This window comes from Pan troglodytes, chromosome 5 (genome assembly GCF_028858775.2).
Source record: "Pan troglodytes isolate AG18354 chromosome 5, NHGRI_mPanTro3-v2.0_pri, whole genome shotgun sequence".
Taxonomy (NCBI): Eukaryota; Metazoa; Chordata; class Mammalia; order Primates; family Hominidae; genus Pan; species Pan troglodytes.
Genome location: NC_072403.2, coordinates 41,940,740 through 41,962,347, shown reverse-complemented (window position 1 = coordinate 41,962,347; position 21,608 = coordinate 41,940,740). Strand labels below are relative to the sequence as shown.

The 21,608-nt window shown below is 39.4% G+C and overlaps 1 protein-coding gene and 1 pseudogene across 5 annotated transcripts in view; one reads left to right on the top strand and one right to left on the bottom strand.

Moving 5' to 3' along the window:
* The window catches only part of MAPK14 (mitogen-activated protein kinase 14), an 82,894-nt gene that overhangs the window by 18,119 nt on the left and 43,167 nt on the right, over positions 1–21,608 (bottom strand). For all 5 annotated transcript variants that reach the window (XM_063811866.1, XM_009451091.4, XM_063811867.1 and 2 more), the window contains 5 exons: positions 19,566–19,677; positions 18,830–18,859; positions 18,454–18,501; positions 16,586–16,700; positions 15,940–16,011 (listed from right to left, as the gene is read on the bottom strand). In XM_063811866.1, the coding sequence (XP_063667936.1) occupies positions 15,940–16,011; positions 16,586–16,700; positions 18,454–18,501; positions 18,830–18,859; positions 19,566–19,677 (377 nt within the window). The remainder of the gene's footprint in view (positions 1–15,939; positions 16,012–16,585; positions 16,701–18,453; positions 18,502–18,829; positions 18,860–19,565; positions 19,678–21,608) is intronic.
* On the top strand, positions 193–660 carry LOC112209465 (ADP-sugar pyrophosphatase-like; annotated as a pseudogene).

Here is a 21,608-nt window from a genome sequence, read left to right as displayed (position 1 = left end):
GGGAGAGCCAAGAACCAACTGAATTGTCTCAGAATGGAAACACTATATTATTTCAGAGGAGTTAATTTCAGAAGGAAAATGGGTCAAACTTGAAAAAACAACATACATGGCTCCTATTGGTAAAACTGGAACTTGGGACTCAGTGAAACATACGACCAGGAAAGAACAGACTGGTGATGATGTAGCGGTCATCCCTGTGCTGCAGAGAACGCTTCACTACGAGTGTATCGTTCTGGTGAAACAGTCCTGACCACCAATGGGTGGCTACTGCATAGAGTTCCCTGCAGGGAACTCATAGAAGATGGTGAAACCCCAGGAGCAGCTGCTCTTTGGGAGCTTGAGGAAGAAACTGGCTACAAAGGGGACGCTGCCGAATGTTCTCCAGTGGTCTATATGGACCCAGGTTTGTCAAACTGTACCACACACATCGTGACAGTAATCATTAACGGAGATGACGCAGAAAATGTAAGGCCCAAGCCAAAGCCAGGGGATGGAGAATTTGTGGAAGTCATTTCGTTACCCAAGAATGACCTGCTGCAGGGACTCGATGCTCTCGTAGCTGAAAAACATCTTACAGTGGATGCCAGAGTCTATTCCCATGCTCTAGCACTGAAACATGCAAATGTGAAGCCATTTGAAGTGCCTGTCCTGAAATTTTAAGGCCAAAGACGACACTGGCCATTTTTGTAAATGAGACTACCAGGCCTTCTTCACAAAGGCTTTGTATTCAACTTAGTTTAATGTAGATTTGAATTAGCTTTTTCGTAAAATAAAAGCAGCAAAAAATGAAAAAAAAAAAGAAAGAAAAGAAAAGAAAAGATGAGCCATATTATGCTTTTCAACTCAGCTTTACCCCACTGCCTTGCCCTCAAAACACAGAATGACCATACTCCATGGAAAAACACACAACATAAAATAAAAATCTTAGTAACTAAAAGCATTTGCATGAAGGAAGTTAAAACATGCAAACCTCAGAAGAAATCACCATGGGTTCTTCAAAAGCTGGCAAATCCACTGAAATACAGGCCAGTCTTCCAACAGTACCAGCTACTATAAGGCCACTATGATTTGTCCAGGCAGTTAAGACCAGAAGGAGCGTCACGTAGCCACATTAGCGGAGTAAAGCAAAACTCACCACATCATGACAATCAGTTATTTCCACAGTGAGCCATCCTTTGTAATAGGTTTAGCCCTGTTTCTCTTAGGTAGAAAATATTTTTACTATTAGTTTAAAATGTGTTTTAATTGTAATGATCACAACGTCAAAATTTAAATCATAAATCTCCTGAATCTTTCTAAAACAAATGAAGAAAAGAACAACTTAAGCCTAAGATTACTCTTTAGACGAAGTCATCTTTAACAGAAGCAAGTCAGTCAGAATGAACAGGTAAAGAAAAAAAAAAACAAAAAAACTAAGCATAACAGGATATTTCTAGGGAAAGTAAAAGAGGGATATTCTAGTCAGTTCTAAGTGCTCCAGGCACTCCTAAAAAACTCCACAGGCCAGAAAGTTGAAGATGAATAAAAGGACCAATTGCAGGACCTACCTGCCATGAGCAGTAATTTTCAAAAACATAAATCCACATAGGGGTGAAGTGGAGCACTAACCTTTGGGAAGGTAGGAAATCTTCCTGGTGACAGACAGGATAGACTAGAATAAGACTTAGCCTAGCTCCTTATCTTCCAAGTTGTCAAAATAGTCATTTTCACTGTAACACAAAGAAAATTTCTTAAGGGACCCTTGGTTTATGGACAAATCTGAGGATTCTACCTTTTTCTGAGAAAATGTATTCTCAAGTTAGAGAGGAAAGGGCAAATAACCTAATAAAATACTTTTCTTCTTCAGCATTTATTAGGACACTTGCTTTTGGTGTCTAAAGTGAAACTGCTTTTTAAAAATGAGAGAACATCCAGGCTGGCCAACATGGCAAAATCCTGTCTCTACTAAAAATACAAAAATTAGCCGGGCGTGATGACGTGCACCTGTAATCCCAGCTACTCGGGAGGCTGAGGCAGGGAGAATCGCTTGAACACGGGAGGTGGAGGTTGCAGTGAGCAGAGATTGCGCCATTGCACTCTAGCCTGGGCGACAGAGCGAGACTCTGTCTCCAAAAAAAAAAAAAAAAGAGAGAGGGAGAATATTTGGCAGGGTGCAGTGGCCACACCTGTAATCCCAACACTTTGGTAGGCCAAGGCGGGCAGATCACTTGAGGTCTGGAGTTCTAGACCAGCCTCAGGAGGTGGAGGCTGCAGTGAGCCGAGATTGCGCCACTGCATTCCAGCCTAGGCAACAGAGTGAGACTCCATCTCAAAAAAAAAAAAAAAAAAAAAAAAGAAAGAGTATTTGAAACCAATGACTGAAAGTGATGGGCAGATGTGAGAGAAGGGTCTCCAGACGCTTTAGCTCTATTGCCAGTGTTTTAACTCACAAGCAGGACAGTATGAACAGAGGTGTTTATTATTCTTTGTCTAGTAGTATGTCTGAAATATTTCAAAACATGTTTGCAAAAGAAGAAATAAAAAAAAATATAAGAAGCAAATTTAATACACTAGGAAAACTCCCATAGACCAGGGCAGTAACTGAGGGCAAGTGGATTTTAACTCAGCTCCATTAACCCATTATGTCTTAAGAGCACCATTTCTGTTAAAATTAAAGAAGGTTTTACACATAAGGAAATTCACTTGATTATGGAGAAAAGGAAAATAACAGCAAGCCAAGGCTGTGATCTCTGGTAGAAAAACGGTATTTGATGCATAACAGGGCTATAAAACTTTCTCTCTTCCTTAAGCTGCAGAGTGTTAAGCGTTGGTAACAGAATTTTCAAAGTGGCTTATTCATTTCAAGATCTATGGTATTTGAAATAAGTTAGTACTGTACCTGAAGAGACATTCTGTATCCTCCCTCCTTTCTAGTACAAAGTTCTGTCAGCTGTGTCCACTTGATATCCCTAGTCAACTAGGCTTTTAAGAAAGGGCTTCATTCTTTAAAAAATAATAATACTATTATTAGGCCAGATGGAAGGGTTCTGCAAAGTCACAAACAAGAATAATTTCTAATCTGATAACACATTATTGGCTTTAAGACACCTAGGTGTTAAGCCCCGCATGCATTAGCTATTTATCCTGATGCGTTCCCTCCGCCTGACCCCCACCCCACCAACAGGCCCCAGCGTGTGTTGTTCTCCTCCATGTGTCCATGTGTTCTCATTGTTCAGCTCCCACTTGTGAGAACATGTGGTGTTTGGCTTTCTGAGGAAAATGGCTTCAAGCTCCATCAGTGTCCCCGCAAAGGGCACAATCTCATTCCTTTTTATGGGTGTATAGTATTCCATGGTGTATATGTACCATGTTTTTTTATCCAGTCCATCACTGATGGGCATTTGGGTTGATTCCATGTCTTTGCTATTGTGAATACTGCTGCAATCAACATACACATGCATGTATCTTTGTAACAGAATGATTTATATTCCTTTGGGTATATACCCAGTAATGGGATTGCTGGGTCAAATGTTATTTCTGGTTCTAGGTCTTTGAGGACTTCACCAGTCTTCCACAATGGTTGAACTAATTTACATTCCTACCAACAGTGTAAAAGTGTTCATATTTCTCCATAGCCTCACCAGCATCTGTTGTTTCTTGACTTTTTAATAATCACCATTCTGACTGGCATGAGACAGTATCTCATTGTGGTTTTCATTTGCATTTCTCTAGTGGTCAGTGACACTGAGCTTTTTTTCATGTTTGTTGGCTGCATAAATGTCTTCTTTTGAGAAGTGTTTGTTCATGTCCTTTGCCAATTTTTTTTTTTTTTTTTTTTTTTGAGATGGAGTCTCGCTCTGTCGCCCAGGCTGGAGTGCAGTGGTGTGATCTCAGCTCACTGCCAGCTCCGCCTCCTGGGTTCACGTCATTCTCCTGCCCCAGCCTCCTGAGTAGCTGGGACTACAGGCGCACACCACCATGCCTGGCTAATTTTTTGCATTTTTAGTAGAGATGGGGTTTCGCCACATTAGTCAGGATGATCTCGATCTCCTGACCTCGTGATCCACCTGCCTCAGCCTCCCAAAGTGCTGGGATTACAGGCATGAGTCACTGTGCCTGGCCCTTTGCCAACTTTTTAATGGGTTTTTTCCTTGTAAATTTGTTTAAATTCCTTGTAGATTCTGGATATTAGACTTTTGTCAGATGGATAGATTGCAAAAACTGTCTCCCATTCTGTAGGTTGTCTGTTCACTCTGACGATAGTTTCTTTTGCTGTGCAGAAGCCCATTTGTCAGTTTCTGCTTTTGTTGCCATTGCTTTTGATGTTTTCATCATGAAATTTTTGCCCATGTCTATGTCCTTAATGATATTGCCTAGATTTTCTTCTAGGGTTTTTATAGTTTTGGGTTCTACATTTAAGTCTTTAATCCATCTTGAGTTAATTTTTGTATAAGGTGTAAGGAAGGGGTCCAGTTTCAATTTTCTGCACATGGCTAGCCAGTTCTCCCAGCACCATTTATTAAATAGGGAATCCTTTCCTCATTGCTCGTTTTGTCAGGTTTGTTGAAGATCAGATGGTTGTAGATGTGCAGTTTTATTTCTGAGATCTCTATTCTGTTCCATTGGTCTGTTTTTGTACTAGTACCATGCTGTTTTGATTACTGTAGCCTCGTAGTATAGTTTGAAGTCAGGTAGTGTGATGCCTCCAGGTTTGTTCTTTTTGCTTAGAATTGTTTGGGCTATATGGACTCTTTTTTGGTTCCATATGAATTTTAAAGTTTTTTTCTAATTCTGTGAAGAATGTCAACAGTAGTTTAATGGGAATAGCATTAAATTTATAAATTACTTTGGGCAATATGGCCATTTTCATGATATTGATTCTTCCTATCCATGAGCACAGAATGTTTTTCCATTTGTTTGTGTCCTCTCTGATTTCCTTCAGCAGTGGTTTGTAGTTCTCCTTGAAGAGGTCCTTCACTTCCCTTGTTATTAATAGCTATAGTTCTGGGTATTTTATTCTCTTTTAGCAGTTGTGAATAAGAGTTCATTCATGATTTGGCTCTCTGCTTGCCTACTGTTGGTGTATAGGAATAGTTGTGATTTTTGCACTTTGATTTTGTATCCTGAGACTTTGCTGAAGTTGCTTATCAGCTTAAGAAGCTTTTGGGCTGAGACAACAAGGTTTTCTAGATATAGGATCATGTCACCTGCAAATAGAGTTTTACTTTCTCTCTTCCTATTTGAATACCCTTTATTTCTTTCTTTTGCCTGATTGCCCTGGCCAGAATTTCCAATACTATGTTGAATAGGAGTAGGGAAAGAGGGCATCCTTGTGCCAGTTTTGAAGGGGAATGCTTCCAGCTTTTGCCTATTCAGTAAGATACTGGCTGTGGGTTTGTCTTACATGACTTATTTTGAGGTATGTTCCATCAACACCTAGTTTACTGAGAGTTTTTAACAAGAAGGGATGTTGAATTTTATTAAAGGCCTTTTCTGCATCCATTGAGATAATCATGTGGTTTTTGCCTTTAGTTCTGTTTATGTGATCAATTATGTTTATTGATTTGCATATGTTAAAACAGCCTTGCATCCCAGGGATGAAGCTGACTTGACCGTGGTGGATGGATAAGCTTTTGACATGCTGCTGGATTTGGTTTGCCAGTATTTTACTGAGGATATTTGCATCGATGTTCATCAGGGATATTGGCCTGAAGTTTTCTTTTTCTGTTGTATTTCTGGCAGGCTTTGGTATTGGGATAATACTGGCCTCATAAAATGAGTTACAGGGGAGTCCCTCCTTTTGTATGTTTGGAATAGTTTCAGAAGAAATGGTACCAGCTCTTCTTTGTACCTCTGGTAGAATTTGGCTGTAATCTGTCTGGTCCTGGGCTTTTCTTGCTTGGTAGGCTATTTATTACTGCCTCAATTTGAGAACTTGTTATTGGTAGATTCAACATTTTCCTGGTTCAGTCTTGGGAGGTCATATGTGTCCAGGAATTCATCCATTTCTTCTAGATTTTCTAGTTTATTTGCATAGAGGTGTTTATAGTATTCTCTGATAGTTGTTCATATTTCTGCAGGGTCAGTGGTGATACCCCCTTTATCATTTTTATTGTGTCTATTTGATTCTTCTTTCTTCATTACTCTAGCTAGGAGTCTATTTTATTTTATTTTATGTTTTTCAAAATACCAGATCTTGGGAGTCACTGATTTTTTTGGAAGGGTTTTTCGTGTCTCTGTCTCCTTCAGTTCCACTCTGATCTTGGTTATTTCTTGTCCTCTGCTAGCTTTAGGGTTTGTTTGGTCTTGGTTCTCTAGTTCTTTTAGTTGTGATGTTAGGGTGTCAATTTGAGATCTTTCTAGCTTTTTGATGTGGGCATTTAGTGCTATAAACTTCCCTCTTAACACTGCTTTAGCTGTGTCCCAGAGATTCTGGTATGTTCTCTTTGTTCTCATTGGTTTCAAAGAACTTCTGATTTCCGCCTTAATTTCATTATTTATCCAGGAGTCATTCAGGAGCAGGTTGTCCAATTTCCATGTAATTGTGTGGTTTTGGGTGAGTTTCTTAATCTTGAGTTCTAATTTGATTGTGCTGTGGTGTGAGAGGCTGTGTGTTATATTTTCAGTTCTTTTGCAGTTACTGAGGAGTGTTTTACTTCCAATTATGTGATCAATTTTAGCCTAAGTGCGATGTGCTGCTGAGAAGAATGTATATTCTGTTGTTTCTGGATAGAGAGTTCTGTAGCTATCTATCAGGTCCAGAGCTGAGTTCAAGTCCTGAATATCCTTGTTAATTTTCTGCTTGATGATCTGTCTAATATTGACAGTGGGGTATTAAAGTCTCACACTATTATTGTATGGGAGTCTAAGTCTCTGTGTAGGTCTCTAAGAACTTGGTTTATAAATCTGGGTGCTCCTGTATTAGGTGCATATATATTTAGGATAGTTAGCTTTTCTTGTTGAATTGAGCCCTTTACCACTATGTAGTGCCCTTGTCTTTTTTGATATTTGCTGGTTCAAAGTCTGTTTTGTCAGAAAATAGGATTGCAACCCCTGCCTTTTTCTGCTTTCCATTTGCTTGGTAAATTTTCCTCCATCCCTTTATTCTGAGCCTTTGTATGTCTTTGCATGTTAGATGGGTCTCTTGAATACAACAGCATACTGATGGGTCATGATTCTTTATCCAGCTTGCAGTTCTGTGTTTTTTAATTGGGGCATTTAGCCCACTTACATTTAAGGTTAATATTTTTTATGTGTGAATTTGATCCTATCATCATGATGCTAGCTGGTTATTTTGCAGACTTGTTGAGGTAACTGCTTCATAGTGTTACTAGTAAAAGAAAACAGTGTGTTTTTGTAGTGGCCAGTAAGTTTTTCCTTTCCATATTTAGTGCTTCCTTCAGGAGCTCTTGCAAGACAGGCCTGGTGGTGACGAATTCCCTCAGCATTTGCTTGTCTAAAAAGGATTTTACTTCTTCGACTATGAAGCTTAGTTTGGCCAGATATGAAATTTTGGGTTGGAAATTCTTTAAGAATGTTGAATATTGGCCCCGAATCTCTTCTGGCTTGTAGGGTTTTTGCTGAGGTCCACTCTTAGCCTGATGGGCTTCCCTTTGTAGGTGACCTAGCCTTTCTCTCTGGCTGCCCTTAGTATTTTTTCCTTCATTTCAACCTTGGAGAATCTGATGATTATGTATCTTGGGGTTGATCTTCTCATGGGGTAGCTTACTGGGGTTCTCTAGGGATTTCCTGATTTGAATGTTGGCCTGTCTTGCTAGGTTGGGGAAGTTCTCCTGGGTGATATCCTGAAGTGTGTTTTCCAACTTGTTTCCTTCTCCCCAATTCTTTTAGGTACCCCTATCATTCGCAGGTTCAGTCTTTTTACATAATCCCATAGTTCTCAAAAGTTTTGCTCAATTCCTTTCATTCTTCTCTTATCTTGTCAGCAAGACAGTCTTCAAGCTCTGAAATTCTTTCCTCCACTTGGTCTATTTGGCTATTGATACTTGTGGTTGCATTATGAAGTTCTCATGTTGTGTTTTTCAGCTCCATCATTTATGTTCCTTTCTAAACTGGTTATTCTGGTTAACAGCTCCTGTAATGTTTTATCATGGTTCTTAGATTCTTTGCATTGGGTTAGAACATGCTCCTTTAGCTCAGTGAAATTCATTATTATCCACCTTCGGAAGTCTACTTCTGTCAATCCATCCATCTCAGCCTCAGCCCACATCTGTGCCCTTGCCAGAGAGGTGTTGTGATCATTTGGAGGAAAAGAAGCACTCTGGCTTTTTGAGTTTTCAGCGTTTTTTCATTGATTCTTTCTTATCTTCATGACTTTATCTAGCTTTGAACTTTGAGGCTGCTAACCTTTGGAGGGGTTTTGGTGGGGACCTTTTTGTTGATGTTGTTGTTGCTTTCCATTTGTTTTGCTTTTAACAGTCAGGCCCCTCTTCCATAGGGCTGCTGCAGTTTGCTGGGGGTCCACTCCAGACTCTCTTTGCCTGGGTCCCTCCTGTACCTGGAGGTGTCACCAGTGGAGACTGCAGAACAGCAAAGATGGCTGCCTGTTCCTTCCTCTGGGAGCTCCGTCCCAGAGGGGCACCAACCTGATGCCAGTGGGAACGCTCTTGTATAAGGTGTCTGGCGACCCCTGTTGGAGGGGTCTCATCCAGTCAAGAGGCACAGGCCCACCTAACGAAGCACTTTGGCTGCCCCTTGGTGGAGGGGGTGTGCTGCACTGGGGGGAATCTCACTCATCCAGACTGCCTGGATTCCTCAGAGCCAGCAAGGGGAAAGACTAAGTCTGCTGATCTGTGGAGACTGTGGCCACCCCTCCCACCAGGGGCTCCATCCCAGGGAGATTGGAATTCTGTCTGTAAACCCCTGGCTGGAGTTGCTGAAATTCCCGCAGAGAGGCCCTGCCCCGTGTAGGGGGATAAGTCAGAGTTCAGCCTAAAGAGTCAGTCTGGCCATGATGTGCCACCACCACTGTAGAGTCTGCACTGTAGGGAATTCCTTCTGGGTCCCAACCGCCCAGTCTCTCCAGCACCAGCAGGGGAAAACAGCAGACTGGAGCTGCAGTGATGACAGCAACCCCTCCCCCAAGGAACTCAGTAGTCTTATGTAGTCTCCAGCCAAGAGGCTACCAAGAACCTACACAGCTCTGTGCTTGGGACCCAAGGCCCTGGTGGCATGTGCTCATGAGGGGGATCTCCTGAATCACAGGTTGCACAGATCCTTGGAAAAAGCATGATTTCCTGGACAGGGTAGAACAATCACTCACCACCTCCCTTGGCTTGGGGTGGGAGCTCCCCTTGCCCTTTGCAGCTCCGAGGTGGGCTGTCGCTCCACCCTGCTTTTCCTCACTCTCCATGGGTCATGCCAACCACCTAGTCAGTCCCATTGAGAGAAGGTGAATACCTCAGTTGCTGGTGCAGGATTCACTCACCGTTTTCGTTCTTCTTGTTGGAAGCCTCTGATTGCAGCTATTTCTAGTTGTCCATCTTGTCCCCTCCCCAGTATTTCTTATATCTTTAAAGGAAATCCAGGAATTACTAACAACCAGTACCAAAATAATCTTTCAAGAAGGAGACTAATTACAAAACCCAAGAAAAAGGTAGAACAGGAAGATAACTTGAAGAGATCTAAAAATGCATAAACCAATACCACTAGCCATGTGTAATTAAGTTTAAATGTAATCTAAATAAAATTTTAATGACATTTAAAATTCAGATAAAAATACTCAGAAAACTGTGAACAGAAGGTGATAGGGTTTGGATGTTTTGTCCCCTCCAAATATGTTGAAATGTGATCCCCAATGTTGGAGGTGGGGCCTGATTGAAGGCGTTAGGGTCTTGGATCCCTCATGAATGGCTTGGTTCCCTCCCCACATTAATGAGTGAGTTCTCGCTCTATTAGTTCATGCAAATGCTGGTTGTTTAAAAGAGTCTGGCATCTCTCTTGCTCCCTCCTTTGACATGTGACATGCCTGTTCCCCCTACCACCATAAGTGAAAGCTTCCTGAGGTCCTGACCAGAAACAGATGCCGGCACAATGCTTCTTTTACAGCTGTGCAACTGTGAGCCAAATAAACCTCTTTTCTTGATAAATTACCTAGTTTCAGGTATTCCTTTATAGCAATGTGAAATGGACTACCAAAGAAGAGAACTTCCCCAACATGATAAAGGGCATTTATGAAAAACCAACAGCTAACATCATACTCAATGGGAAGAGACTGAAAGCTTTCCCCCTAAGACAGGAACAAGACAAGGATGCCTACTTTCACTGTTGCTATTCAGCGTTGTAGCAGAAGTTCTAGACAGAGCCATTACATTAGACAAGAGAAAGAATTAAAAGCATCTAAATTGGAAAGGAAGAAATAAAACTATCTCTGTTTGCAGATGACATAACCCTATACATAGAAAATCACAAAGAATCTAGAAGAAAGCTGCTAGAGCTAATAAATAAATTGAGCAAATTTGCAGGGTGTAAGATCAACAATCAAAAATTAATTTGGTTTCTATATATCAACAATGAACACACCAAAGAATTTCCATTTATAATCGCAGCAAAAATAATAAAATACATAGGAAAAAATTTAACCAAGGTAAAATACTTTACAACTGAAAACTATAAAACACTGCTGAAAAAAAAATAAAGACTTAAATAAATGGAAAGAGATCCTTTGTTCATGAACAGGATGACTTAATAGTGGTTAAGATGTCAATATCACTTAAAGTGATCTAAAAATCTGACACAATCCCTATCAAAATTCTAAAGCCTTTTTTTTGCAGAAATAGAAATGCCAATTGTTAAATTCATATGAAATTACAAGGGACCCAGAATAGTCAAAGCAATCTTGAAAAAGAAGAACAAAGCTGGAAGACTCACACTTCCTGATTTCAAAGCTTACTATAAAGCTACAGTGATCAAAACAGTGTGGTATTGCCATAAGGATAGATATATAAACCAATAGAATAGAACTGAGAGTCCAGAATTAAACCCACACGTGTACTGCTAATTATATATACCAAATTTCTAAGAAACAGGTAAAAGGTGAATGAAACAAAAAACTAAGGAGAAATCCTAGGGTACCATGTTGATTCGATGGGGGAAGTAATAGTCTCTTTATGGTGCTAGAATAACTGGACTTCCAGATGCAAAAGAATGAAGTTGGGCCCCTACCTCACATCATCTATAAAAATTAATTCAAAATGGATCAAAGACCTAAGTATAAGAGCTAAACCCTATTATATTCCTAGTAGTTACAAAACTCTTAGTAGAAAACATAGGGGTAAATTATTCATGACCTTGAATTTGGCAATACAGTCTAAAATATGACATCAAAAAAGCATGAGCAAGGACAGAAAAAAAATAAATTGGAACTTTATCAAAATTAAAAATGTTTTATGTATCAAAGGACATTATCAAGAAAGTGAAAAGACAACCCACAAAATAGGTGAAAATACTTGCAAATCATGTATCTGATAAGGGTCTAAGATATATAAAGAACCACCACTGAACAACAAAAACACAAACAACCTAATTAAGAATAGGCAAGACTTGAATAGACATTTCTCCAAAGAAGACATACAAATGGCCAATAAGCAGATGAAAAGATGCTCAAAATCATTAGTCATGAGAGAAATGCAAATCAAAACCACAGTGAGATACCACTTTGTAACTACTTGGGTGACTATTAAAAAAAAAAAAAAGAACAAGTTTGGAGATACAGGAATCCTCATGCATTGCTGGTGGGCATGTAAAATGGTGCAGACACTATGGAAAAGAGTTTGGTGGCTCTTCAGAAAGTTAAACATAGAGTTACCATATGATGCAACAATTCCACTCCTAGGTACATAACCAAAAGAATCAAAAGCAGGGACTCAAACAGATGCTTGTATGACAATGTTCACTGCAGCATTATTCACAATAGCCAAAGGTAAAAACAACTCAACTGTCTACTAACAGATGAACAGGTCAACAAAATGTGGGATATATTAAATACTTACAATGGAATAGTATTCTGATACATGCTACATCATGGAAGAACCATGAAAACATTATACTAAGTGAAATAATCCAGAAACAAAAGGACAAATATAGTATGATTCTACTTCTATGAAATTTCTAGAATAAGCAAATTCACAGAGACAGAAAGAACAGAGGTTACCAGAGGGGAGAATGGGAAGTTACTGTTTCACGGGCTGAGTGTTTCCATCTGCGGTGATGAAAAAATTCTGGAAATAGGTAGTAGTAGTGATTGTACATCATGAATGTAATTAATGCCACTGAATTGTAAACTTAAAATGGTTAAAATGGGGCCGGGTGCAGTGGCTCGTGCCTATAATCTAGCAATTTGGGAGGCTAAGGTGGGCGGATCACTTGAGGCCAGGAGTTTGAGACCAGCCTGGCTAACATGGTGAAACCCTGTCTCTACTAAAAATACAAAAATCAGCCAGGCATGGTGGTACACACCTATAATCCCAGCTACTTGGGAGGCTGAGGCAGGAGAATCGCTTGAGCCCGGGAGGCGGAGGTTGTAGTGAGCCAAGATCATGCCACGGCACTCCAGCGTGGGCAACAAAGCAAGACTGTCTCAAAAAAAAAAAAAAGGTTAAAATGGTAAATTTTATGATAAATACATTTAACCACAAAAATATTTTCAATTCAATTTCCAAGTTAAACTAGCTACATTTCTTTTTTTTCTTCTCCACAACGTTACTGCTCATCACTAGCTGCATTTCAGTTGCTTAATAATTAGCCACAGGCAGCTGGTGCCTATAACCACCACATTGGATAGCACAGATATAAAACATTTGCAATACCACAAAAGTTCTAGTACATACTTCTTACTTACAAGCCCAAACCACCAATTCCAAATGCAAAATGATCAATAAATAAGGAAAACAGGGAGAAAACTGGACACTCAAACAATGAGTACCTTCTAGAGCAAGCTTTTCCAACCCAGGGCCTGCGGGCTGCACGTGGCCCAGGGCTTTGGATGCAGCCCATCACAAATTTGTAAACTTTCTGAAAACATTACGAGATTTTTTTTTTTTTGCAATTTTTTTTAAGCTCATCGGCTATCATTAGTGTATTTTATGTGTGGCCCAGGACATTTCTTCTTCCAATGTGGCCCAGGGAAGCCAGAAGATTGGACACCCCTGTTCTAGAGGTTGCATTTAAAAATCATAAATAAGTGGCAGGTGCATGTCTTTCAGGCTGAAGGAAGAGGGTATGAGGCCAATACATTCTCCAAAGGTTTTTTAAAGAGGAGTTCTGCAAATTAGAAGAACAGCGAAGAACAGAATATTGGAAAAGAAATTGTGGCCTATGTGACAGGTAGCTTTGGATTATATTCTCTGGGTCTTGGTTTCCCCATCTATTAAAAACAGGGGATCCAACTAGATGTTTTCTAATTAACTTTCTGATCTCATTGGTACTTTTCAAAAAAAATGAATAGAGATTACTAACATCTTCAAGACCAGCCAAGATTAAACTAAAATTCAACTGGGTTAAACTCTAGTTGTACTCAACACTAGCTGCAAACTAGAAGACTGTGCTTTGATCCATGACAACAAAATGGAGTCTTTAGGGTGGTCCCCAGGCATCTAGAGTTTTTAAAAGCTCTGCAAAGTGATTCTGACACACTATGAGGGTTAAGAACCACTATGCTGGAACACAAGTGACCGTATAGTTCAGGCAGGAAAAGATAATGGGAAACATTTTCCTCTTGTCAGGCAATCAAAGCTGTATCTACACAGATGGCAACTTACAAGAGAAAGGTTAAGTATATTACAAATAAAAATCCTTTGAATTCGACTTTTACAATCCAGGAGAGAACATCTGTCTGAAAAAGAGCCAAGTAGAATAAAATAAATAACTAAAACCAAAATTTTGAAATGAATTCTCATGTATTAAAAAATGAATCCCTTATTAAAAAGTTTAAACACTAGGTTGTTTATCTAAAGCTCACAGAAGAAAAAGACCTAAGCATAAAGGGAAGATTTCCTACAGGCAGAAAGTTAGCATTTAAAAGGGTCAGGGAATAGACAGGTGTCTGTGAGACAGGACCACAAAGGTACAAGACTCACACTGCTTCGAAAACTTTCTAACACTAGTCTGCCAAGGAGTTCCATCCTTTCCTACCTATCACAGAATTAAAAACAAAACAAAACATTAATGATTCATAGGTAGACAATTAAGTGAGAGGGTGAAGGGGTAATCTGTTTTGCAAGGCCATTACTGAACATGATGGCTAACATTTACTGGCAGGCTCGTCTCAGTACTTTCCAGTTATTTTCTGGCTGAATTCTTACGACAACCTTGTGAGTATGTATGATTATTATCATTTTACGGTTAAGGAAACTGAGAGAAATAGAGGTTAGGAAACTTACTCAGTTACATAGCTGGAAATAAAAGAGCTAAGATCTAAATCCAGGAAATCTGGCTCCAGAGCATGTGCTTAACCTGTATGTTATACTGCCTTTCCCTCTCTGCCACCTTGTGTGTCTACACTGGCATGGAGGTCTGTGACTGACTAAATGGTAGCTGGAGATACAGACACAAGAAGAGGAAGGGGAGCGGGGAACAGAGAATAGCATCAGGACAGCAGCTACTCTAGAGGACAAAGCAAGGATGGGACTCTGAGATACGTACCTGAGGAAAGGGGGAAGTATGAATTTTCCCTAATTCTCTTACCTTGGACTGTAATATATATATACCAAATTTCTGAGAAACAGATACAAGGTGAATGAAACAAAGGACAAAGGAGAAACACCAGGTATTAAACTAATTTAAAATCCAGAGGTAGGGAGTAATAAGGTAAGCTAAATACAGGGAGACTGAACTCTGTTATCAATCCTAATATTCAGAGAGAAAGAAACAGCTTTACCTGAGAAATAGAGGTTTTTTCAGTTCATAATGAAAGTACATTCTCTCTAGCAGAAGATAGTTAGAACAAGTGGGTAGATATCATGAACATCATAGCCATTACAGAAGTATATCCCAAACTGTAAGCAAGTGAATTGACATTCTGGTTTATAAACTCAATTAGTTTATTTAGGTAAGGGACTAAAACAGCTTTTAGATCTCTAGGCATAATAGATCAGAGGTAGCATGTCTAATATCGCCCAACCAAAACCACCTGAAGGCTAGTTAACTCAATTCTATTAAAAAAAGAAAAAAATCCCCAAAACTAATTCTAGACATATATTTTAACAATCTTTCTCACCCAAACATCTTCCATAAGTAGAACTGATGAGAGTTCCAACAGACCACATTTTTCATGACATTAATACTAAACCATGAAACAAGCATACCGCAGATAGGAAAGGAGCTAAAATAAAGGGGCTATAATAAACCATAAACTAGACAGTAAGTCTTGGAGTAAATTAGGGTTTGGCTGCAATCTGGGAAAAAGTTGTGCTGGAAAAACAAAAGTACATTACATGGTAACCTTTTCACTTCTTGCTTTTACTATTTGTTGTCAAACAACAAACATAACAAGTAAGCAGTATATCATTGCAGGTACCAAACACAGCCCTTTTAATACATAAACATAACAGCAAGATGCCCTTCATTTATAAATGGGTATCTTGTGCTCATTAAGTGTTTACACAAGTAGACTAAAACTGTCACTGGGATCTGGAGTTTCTCATGAGTATGCTCAGGTCTCAGAACTGCTGTGGGATGATTAATAAGGGACTGTTGCAAAAAGAAGACAGACTTGATGGGTTTTTCAACTTATGAGGAATTTTTCCAACTCACAAAAGTAAACTGAAGCCTCTTTCTTGGCAAGGCAAGCTACTCAGTTTGAAGAAAGACCTCGTAATGCATTATCTAGACTATAAAAGCAAAATACTGAGAGTCTTCCCTGGAGATAAGTAAAAGGAGTATACACCCATGGACACTGGAATACAGATAAGAAACAAGAATCCAAAACTTTTTAAAGGATACGGTCTGTACCAGGAAACAATGTTCTTCCAGTCAACAGCTCGGCCATTATGCATCCCACTGACCAAATATCAACTGGCAAAATTAAAAAGAAGTAAAAGTATATGCAATGTCACTGTTACAATTCTTGGCAACAAATGAAACCGTAACTAGGGGTGAAATATTCAAATTACTATTTAAGACATCTGAGGCTCAACAATCATACTCATTTTTACAGAAATAAATAGCTTACTAAGATCTTCACTTGACTAAAGGGCTGTTCAAAGGTGGGGTAAGTCAAAACACACTTAAGAGAAATAAGCTGTTTAAAAAGGGGCAAGTTTCTTATTAGTAGAATGGTAGATTCTTCCAAGTAACATTGAGGGGTTAAAATTATGGACTAATTGTCTTTAGGTATAAGTACTCAGAGAATATATTCAAAATCTAAATAAATAAAAACCCAATTGCTAAATCACAAGGTTTAAAAGCTGTGTATAAAACCCCACTTCCCCATCTGAGGAAGTGAAATATTTTTACTTGCAGGCTTTAAAAGGATCACTGAGGGAAGAAAAGACATTTCTTCCCACTCCCACCATCTCTATTTCTGAGAATCCCAAATGCATCCAACATGGAATTAAATAAGGCCCTAAATAACCAAGGCGAGTAATACCTGTCTGGTTGTAATGCATCCAGTTCAGCATGATCTCAGGAGCCCTGTACCACCTAGTGGCCACGTAGCCTGTCATTTCATCATCTGTGTGCCGAGCCAGTCCAAAATCCAGAATCTAAAGGGCAGAAGAGGAACAGACAAACTGCTAAGACTTAGAAACAGGCAGGGAAAAAAAAAACAAAACAACAACAACAAACAAACCTCTGTTGCCTTATTAAAAAGGAGAACAAAACAGCACTTTCATAAAGAGATTTCCTGGTCCATACTTAGAATGTATGGTAAATATACAGCAAGAACTTAAAATGAAATTACAAAAAGCAAAACAAAAATGTCACTCCCAGGTATTTAATCAAGTGCAATGAGAACTTACGTCCATACAAAGGTTTTCACATAAACATTCACAGTTGCTTTACACAGCCTCAAACTCAAGCAAATGTCCATCAGCAGGTGGATAGATTTAAAAATTCTGTTATGTTCATAAAACAAAATACTATTACCAATAAAAAGGAAGAAACCACTGACACACACAACAATACCGAATCATTACACCAAGCAAAGGCCAGACACACAAAAATACACACTATATGATTCCATTTACATGAAACTCCAGAAAAGATAAACCTAATCTATAGTGTTAGAAGCAGATCCATAGTTGCCTGGAGCCAGAGTTAGGGGTGGAGGGGTAGGGATTGACTAGGAAGGGACACAATAAACTTTTTTTTTTTTTTTTTTTGAGACGGAGTCTTGCTCTGTCGCCCAGGCTGGGGTGCAGTGACACAATCTCGGCTCACTGCAAGCTCTGCCTCCCAGGTTCACGCCATTCTCCTGCCTCAGCCTCTCAAGTAGCTGGGACTCCAGGTGCCCGCCACCATGCCCAACTAAATTTTTGTATTTTTAGTGGAGATGAGGTTTCACCATGTTGGCCAAGATGGTCTCTATCTCCTGACCTCATAATCCACCCGCCTTGGCCTCCCAAAGTGCTGGGATTACAGGCATGTGCCACCACGCCTGGCCATAAACTTTTTAAAGTAATCCAAATGTTCTTGGCTGGGAGCAATGGCTCACACCTGCAATCCCAGCACTTTGAGAGGCCGAGGCAGGTGGATCACGAGGTCAGGAGATCGACACCATCCTAGCCAACATGGTGAAATCCCATCTCTACTAAAAATACAAAAATTAGCCAGGTGTGATGGCATGCACCTGTAGTCCCAGCTACTCGGGAGGCTGAGGCAGGAGAATCGCTTGAACCCGGGAGGCAGAGGTTGCAGTGAGCCAAGATCGCACCACTGCACTCTAGACTGGGCAACAGAGTGAGACTGCATCCCAAAAAAAAAGAAAAAAAAAAGAAATGGTCTTTATCATAAATGTGAGTTAAGTGGATATATAATTTTGCCAAATGAAATGGTGCATTCTAATGTACAGACATTTTTTCAAGTTAAAAAAATGAAATGAAATGGAACAAAAGTTCTAGAGCTGCTTGCTCTTTAGAAACAATTAATTCACTTATTTTTTATTTGAATTATTTTGAGTGAGTGGGTTTCTGCCATTTCTCCTCTTAGAAATGTATTTAATCTAGTTATCACCTCTTTGGGACTGCTTACTTGATATTTGACTATTATCCTCCTTTATTATGACTAATATATTAAATTTATAATTTAACTTTATGTTAAAATAAAAACAAGTGATGCCACTTTCAATGTCACTTAGCTTATTCAGAAATGGTTTAAATTTCAAAGTCTGATAATAAAAATAATACGAATTTCAGATAGTCATGGCTCACAAATCTACTCCCTATGAAAGTCTGCCTGCTTAGTCAAACATATAATCTCAAAGTAAAGCAAACAATGAACACTGTCTCTTCATTTTACCTTCAGCTCACAGTCTTCATTCACAGCTAGATTACTAGGTTTTAGGTCCTAGGAAGCAAATACAGGGAAGACAGGATCAACTTTATGATGCATGATCAATTCTCCCCCTACAGGTAATAATGAGGATCCAGACATAAAAGACTTCATCCAGCTATCAAAAGACAATCTCCATCCTACAGTCAATATCCAGTCCAAGTTAACCTTACATAGAAAAAAACTACACATCTTCTTTCTTTAATCAGCTTAAACCTACAGTAAAGTTGCAATCAATCAACATTTCAATGGCTAAAGTTTAGATTAGGATCTTGGCTAAATGCCATTCTTCCACTCTCACCCCACTTCCCCAAAATAATGTAATCAAAGTCACAATACATACCCTGTGAATTATGTCAGCTGAATGTATATACTGCAAAAGAGAAAAAAGTCAAAGTTACCTCCAACCTTCTATTGTCATATTATATAACATATTTGCTGCACATTTTCATGAATCAGTAAGAACTGCTAGTGTTAATAGTAAGATTAGAAATCAGCATAAGTAACTATCAGTATTGTGTACATTTACCATTACTATAATTTCCACAGCCATTGACTCCACTCAGTTGAGCTTTTAATCTATTTTCTGGTTGGCACTCTGGAGCTCAATAAGGACTCAAAGCAGCTAAATATCAAAGATGGGTTTAATTTTAAAACACTGTTTATCTGCCCCTCCAACAAATAAATCAGTCTTTCTTGAGGATTTTTTGAAAATCTCAACATTACGCTGACCAGATATTAGATTACATCAATAAATTATTGTTTAGATGTAAGAATGAAGAGTCCTTATCTTTCAGATATGCATACTGAAGTATCTATGGATGGTATTATATAATGTCTAGACTTGCTTTAAAATAATCCAGGGCTTGGGAAATACAAAAGAAACATGATTGGCCATATGTCGGTAACTGTTGTCACTGAGTGAACATGGCAGTTTACTGTACTATATGACCTTTACCTGTGATTTTATGTGTTTGAATTTTCCATTAGAAAAGTTGTTTACTTGTTTGTTTAAGCCCTAAAAGGAGGGGAGAAAGGGAGAATTCATTTTAAAAAATTATTACTTGTATTATCTGTACCTTTAGACCTCGGAGAATTTGGTAGATAAGGAACTGAACATGGTCATCTGTAAGCTTCTGACATTTCACAATGTTGTTCAGATCTGCCCCCATGAGATGGGTCACCAGATACCTAGAAATTAGTGAAAAGTTACATAACAATCTAGAACCCCTAAGAAAGTTCTTATCTTCAGAAGACTTTTATAAGTTTTTTGGTTTTTTTGGTTTTTGTTTTTGTTTTTGAAATGGAGTCTCGCTCTACTGCCAGGCTGGAGTGCAGTGGCGCAATCTCAGCTCACTACAACCTCCGCCTCCCAGGTTCACGCCATTCTCCTGCCTCAGCCTCCTGAGTTGCTGGGACTCCAGGTGCCCACCACCATGCCTGGCTAATCTTTGTATTTTTAGTGGAGACGAGGTTTCACCGTGTTGGCCAAGATGGTCTTGATCTCCTGACCTCATGATCCCCCCGCCTCAGCCTCCCAAAGTGCTGGGATTACAAGCGTGAGCCACCGCACCCGGCCCGACTTTTCTAAGTTTTTAAGGGAAGGCTACCCTTCCCTTAAAATGGTAGCTGTACCACGATGACAGCTAAAAGCTAACAACTACTCATTTTTTGGGGGGAAGGGCACCTCATTACCTCATTTTCAACATCGCTATTCTTTTACTTTTCTTTTTTTTTAGAGACAGGGTCATGCTCTGTCATGCAGTGGAGCAATCATAGTAATTCACTGCAACCTCAAACTCCTGGGCTCAAGTGATCCTCCTACCTCAGCCTTCCGAGTAGCTAGGACTAAAGGTGTGCACCACCACGCACAGCTAATTTTTTTAAATTTTCCTGTAGAGATGGGGTCTCACTATGTTGCTCAGGCTGGGCTCTAACTCTTGGTCTCAGGTGATCCTCCCAATTTAGCCTCCCAACATTACTATTCTAACTTTAACTACCTGCCATCTATTCTAAACATTTACATACTTATTCCTACTTGACATATCTTTTTCCAGGTTATCTCAAGAAAAAAGAAACCAGGCCAAGCTTTGTGGCTCACACCTATAATCTTAGCACTTTGGGAGGCTGAGGCAGGAGTGTGAGGTCAGCCTGGGCAACACAGGGAAACCCCATCTCTACAAAAAATAAAAGAGAAAAGAAAACAAAAAAAGCAAAGGTAGGGATTAGAAAGATACATGTGTCAGTATCAGTTTTCTTACAAATGTTATTCTTGCATGACAAATATATAGTATAACTTACTGCATGGCTATAATTAAGTATCTTGTAGTTTTAAATCCACCGCTACATTTTCACCTCATTATAAGTCTTCCACATTATAGGTTCTAAAATAGGAGTATTTTTTTATTTTCAAACTGTAATTCTTTTTCAGGAATGACTAGTGAAAGGATTTTGTTCATTGACAATATTCCTGCATTTACCTTAAAGGAAGGAGGAACATGTTTTATCTGGAGGCAAGATGAGGCATTCCAGAATTTCTCCTCACAGGTGTGGTGCTGGTTATTAATCCCATCTTTATGTGGTAAGATTAGGGAATGATTACATTCAAGTCCAACAGGTTCACCACACATATTCTAGACACAATGCCTTAACCCACTCATTACTGTATTACACAGCTATGGAAACATAAAAAGTAGATCGGTTCTAAAAAGGCTGATTTTTTTTTTTTTTTCTTGAGACAGAGCCTTGCTCTGTCGCCCAGGCTAGAGTGCAGTGGCACAAGCTCGGCTCACTGCAACCTCCGCCTCCTGGGATTAAGCGATTCTCCTGCCTCAGCCTCCCGAGTAGCTGGGATTACAGGTACTCGCCACCATGCCTGGCTAATTTTTGTATTTTTAGTAGAGGCGGGGTTTCATCATGTTGGCCAGGCTGGTCTCGAACTCCTGATCTCAAGTGATCCGCCCACCATGGCCTCCCAAAGTGCTGGGATTACAGGCGTGAGCTACCGTGCCTGGCTAAGAGGCTGAATTTTTTAAAATAAGTGTAAGTTTTATTTACTGTCTAAGAATCATTCCTATTCCTGAGATTGGGTAATAATATATATCAGCTGAGCTATAAAGAAT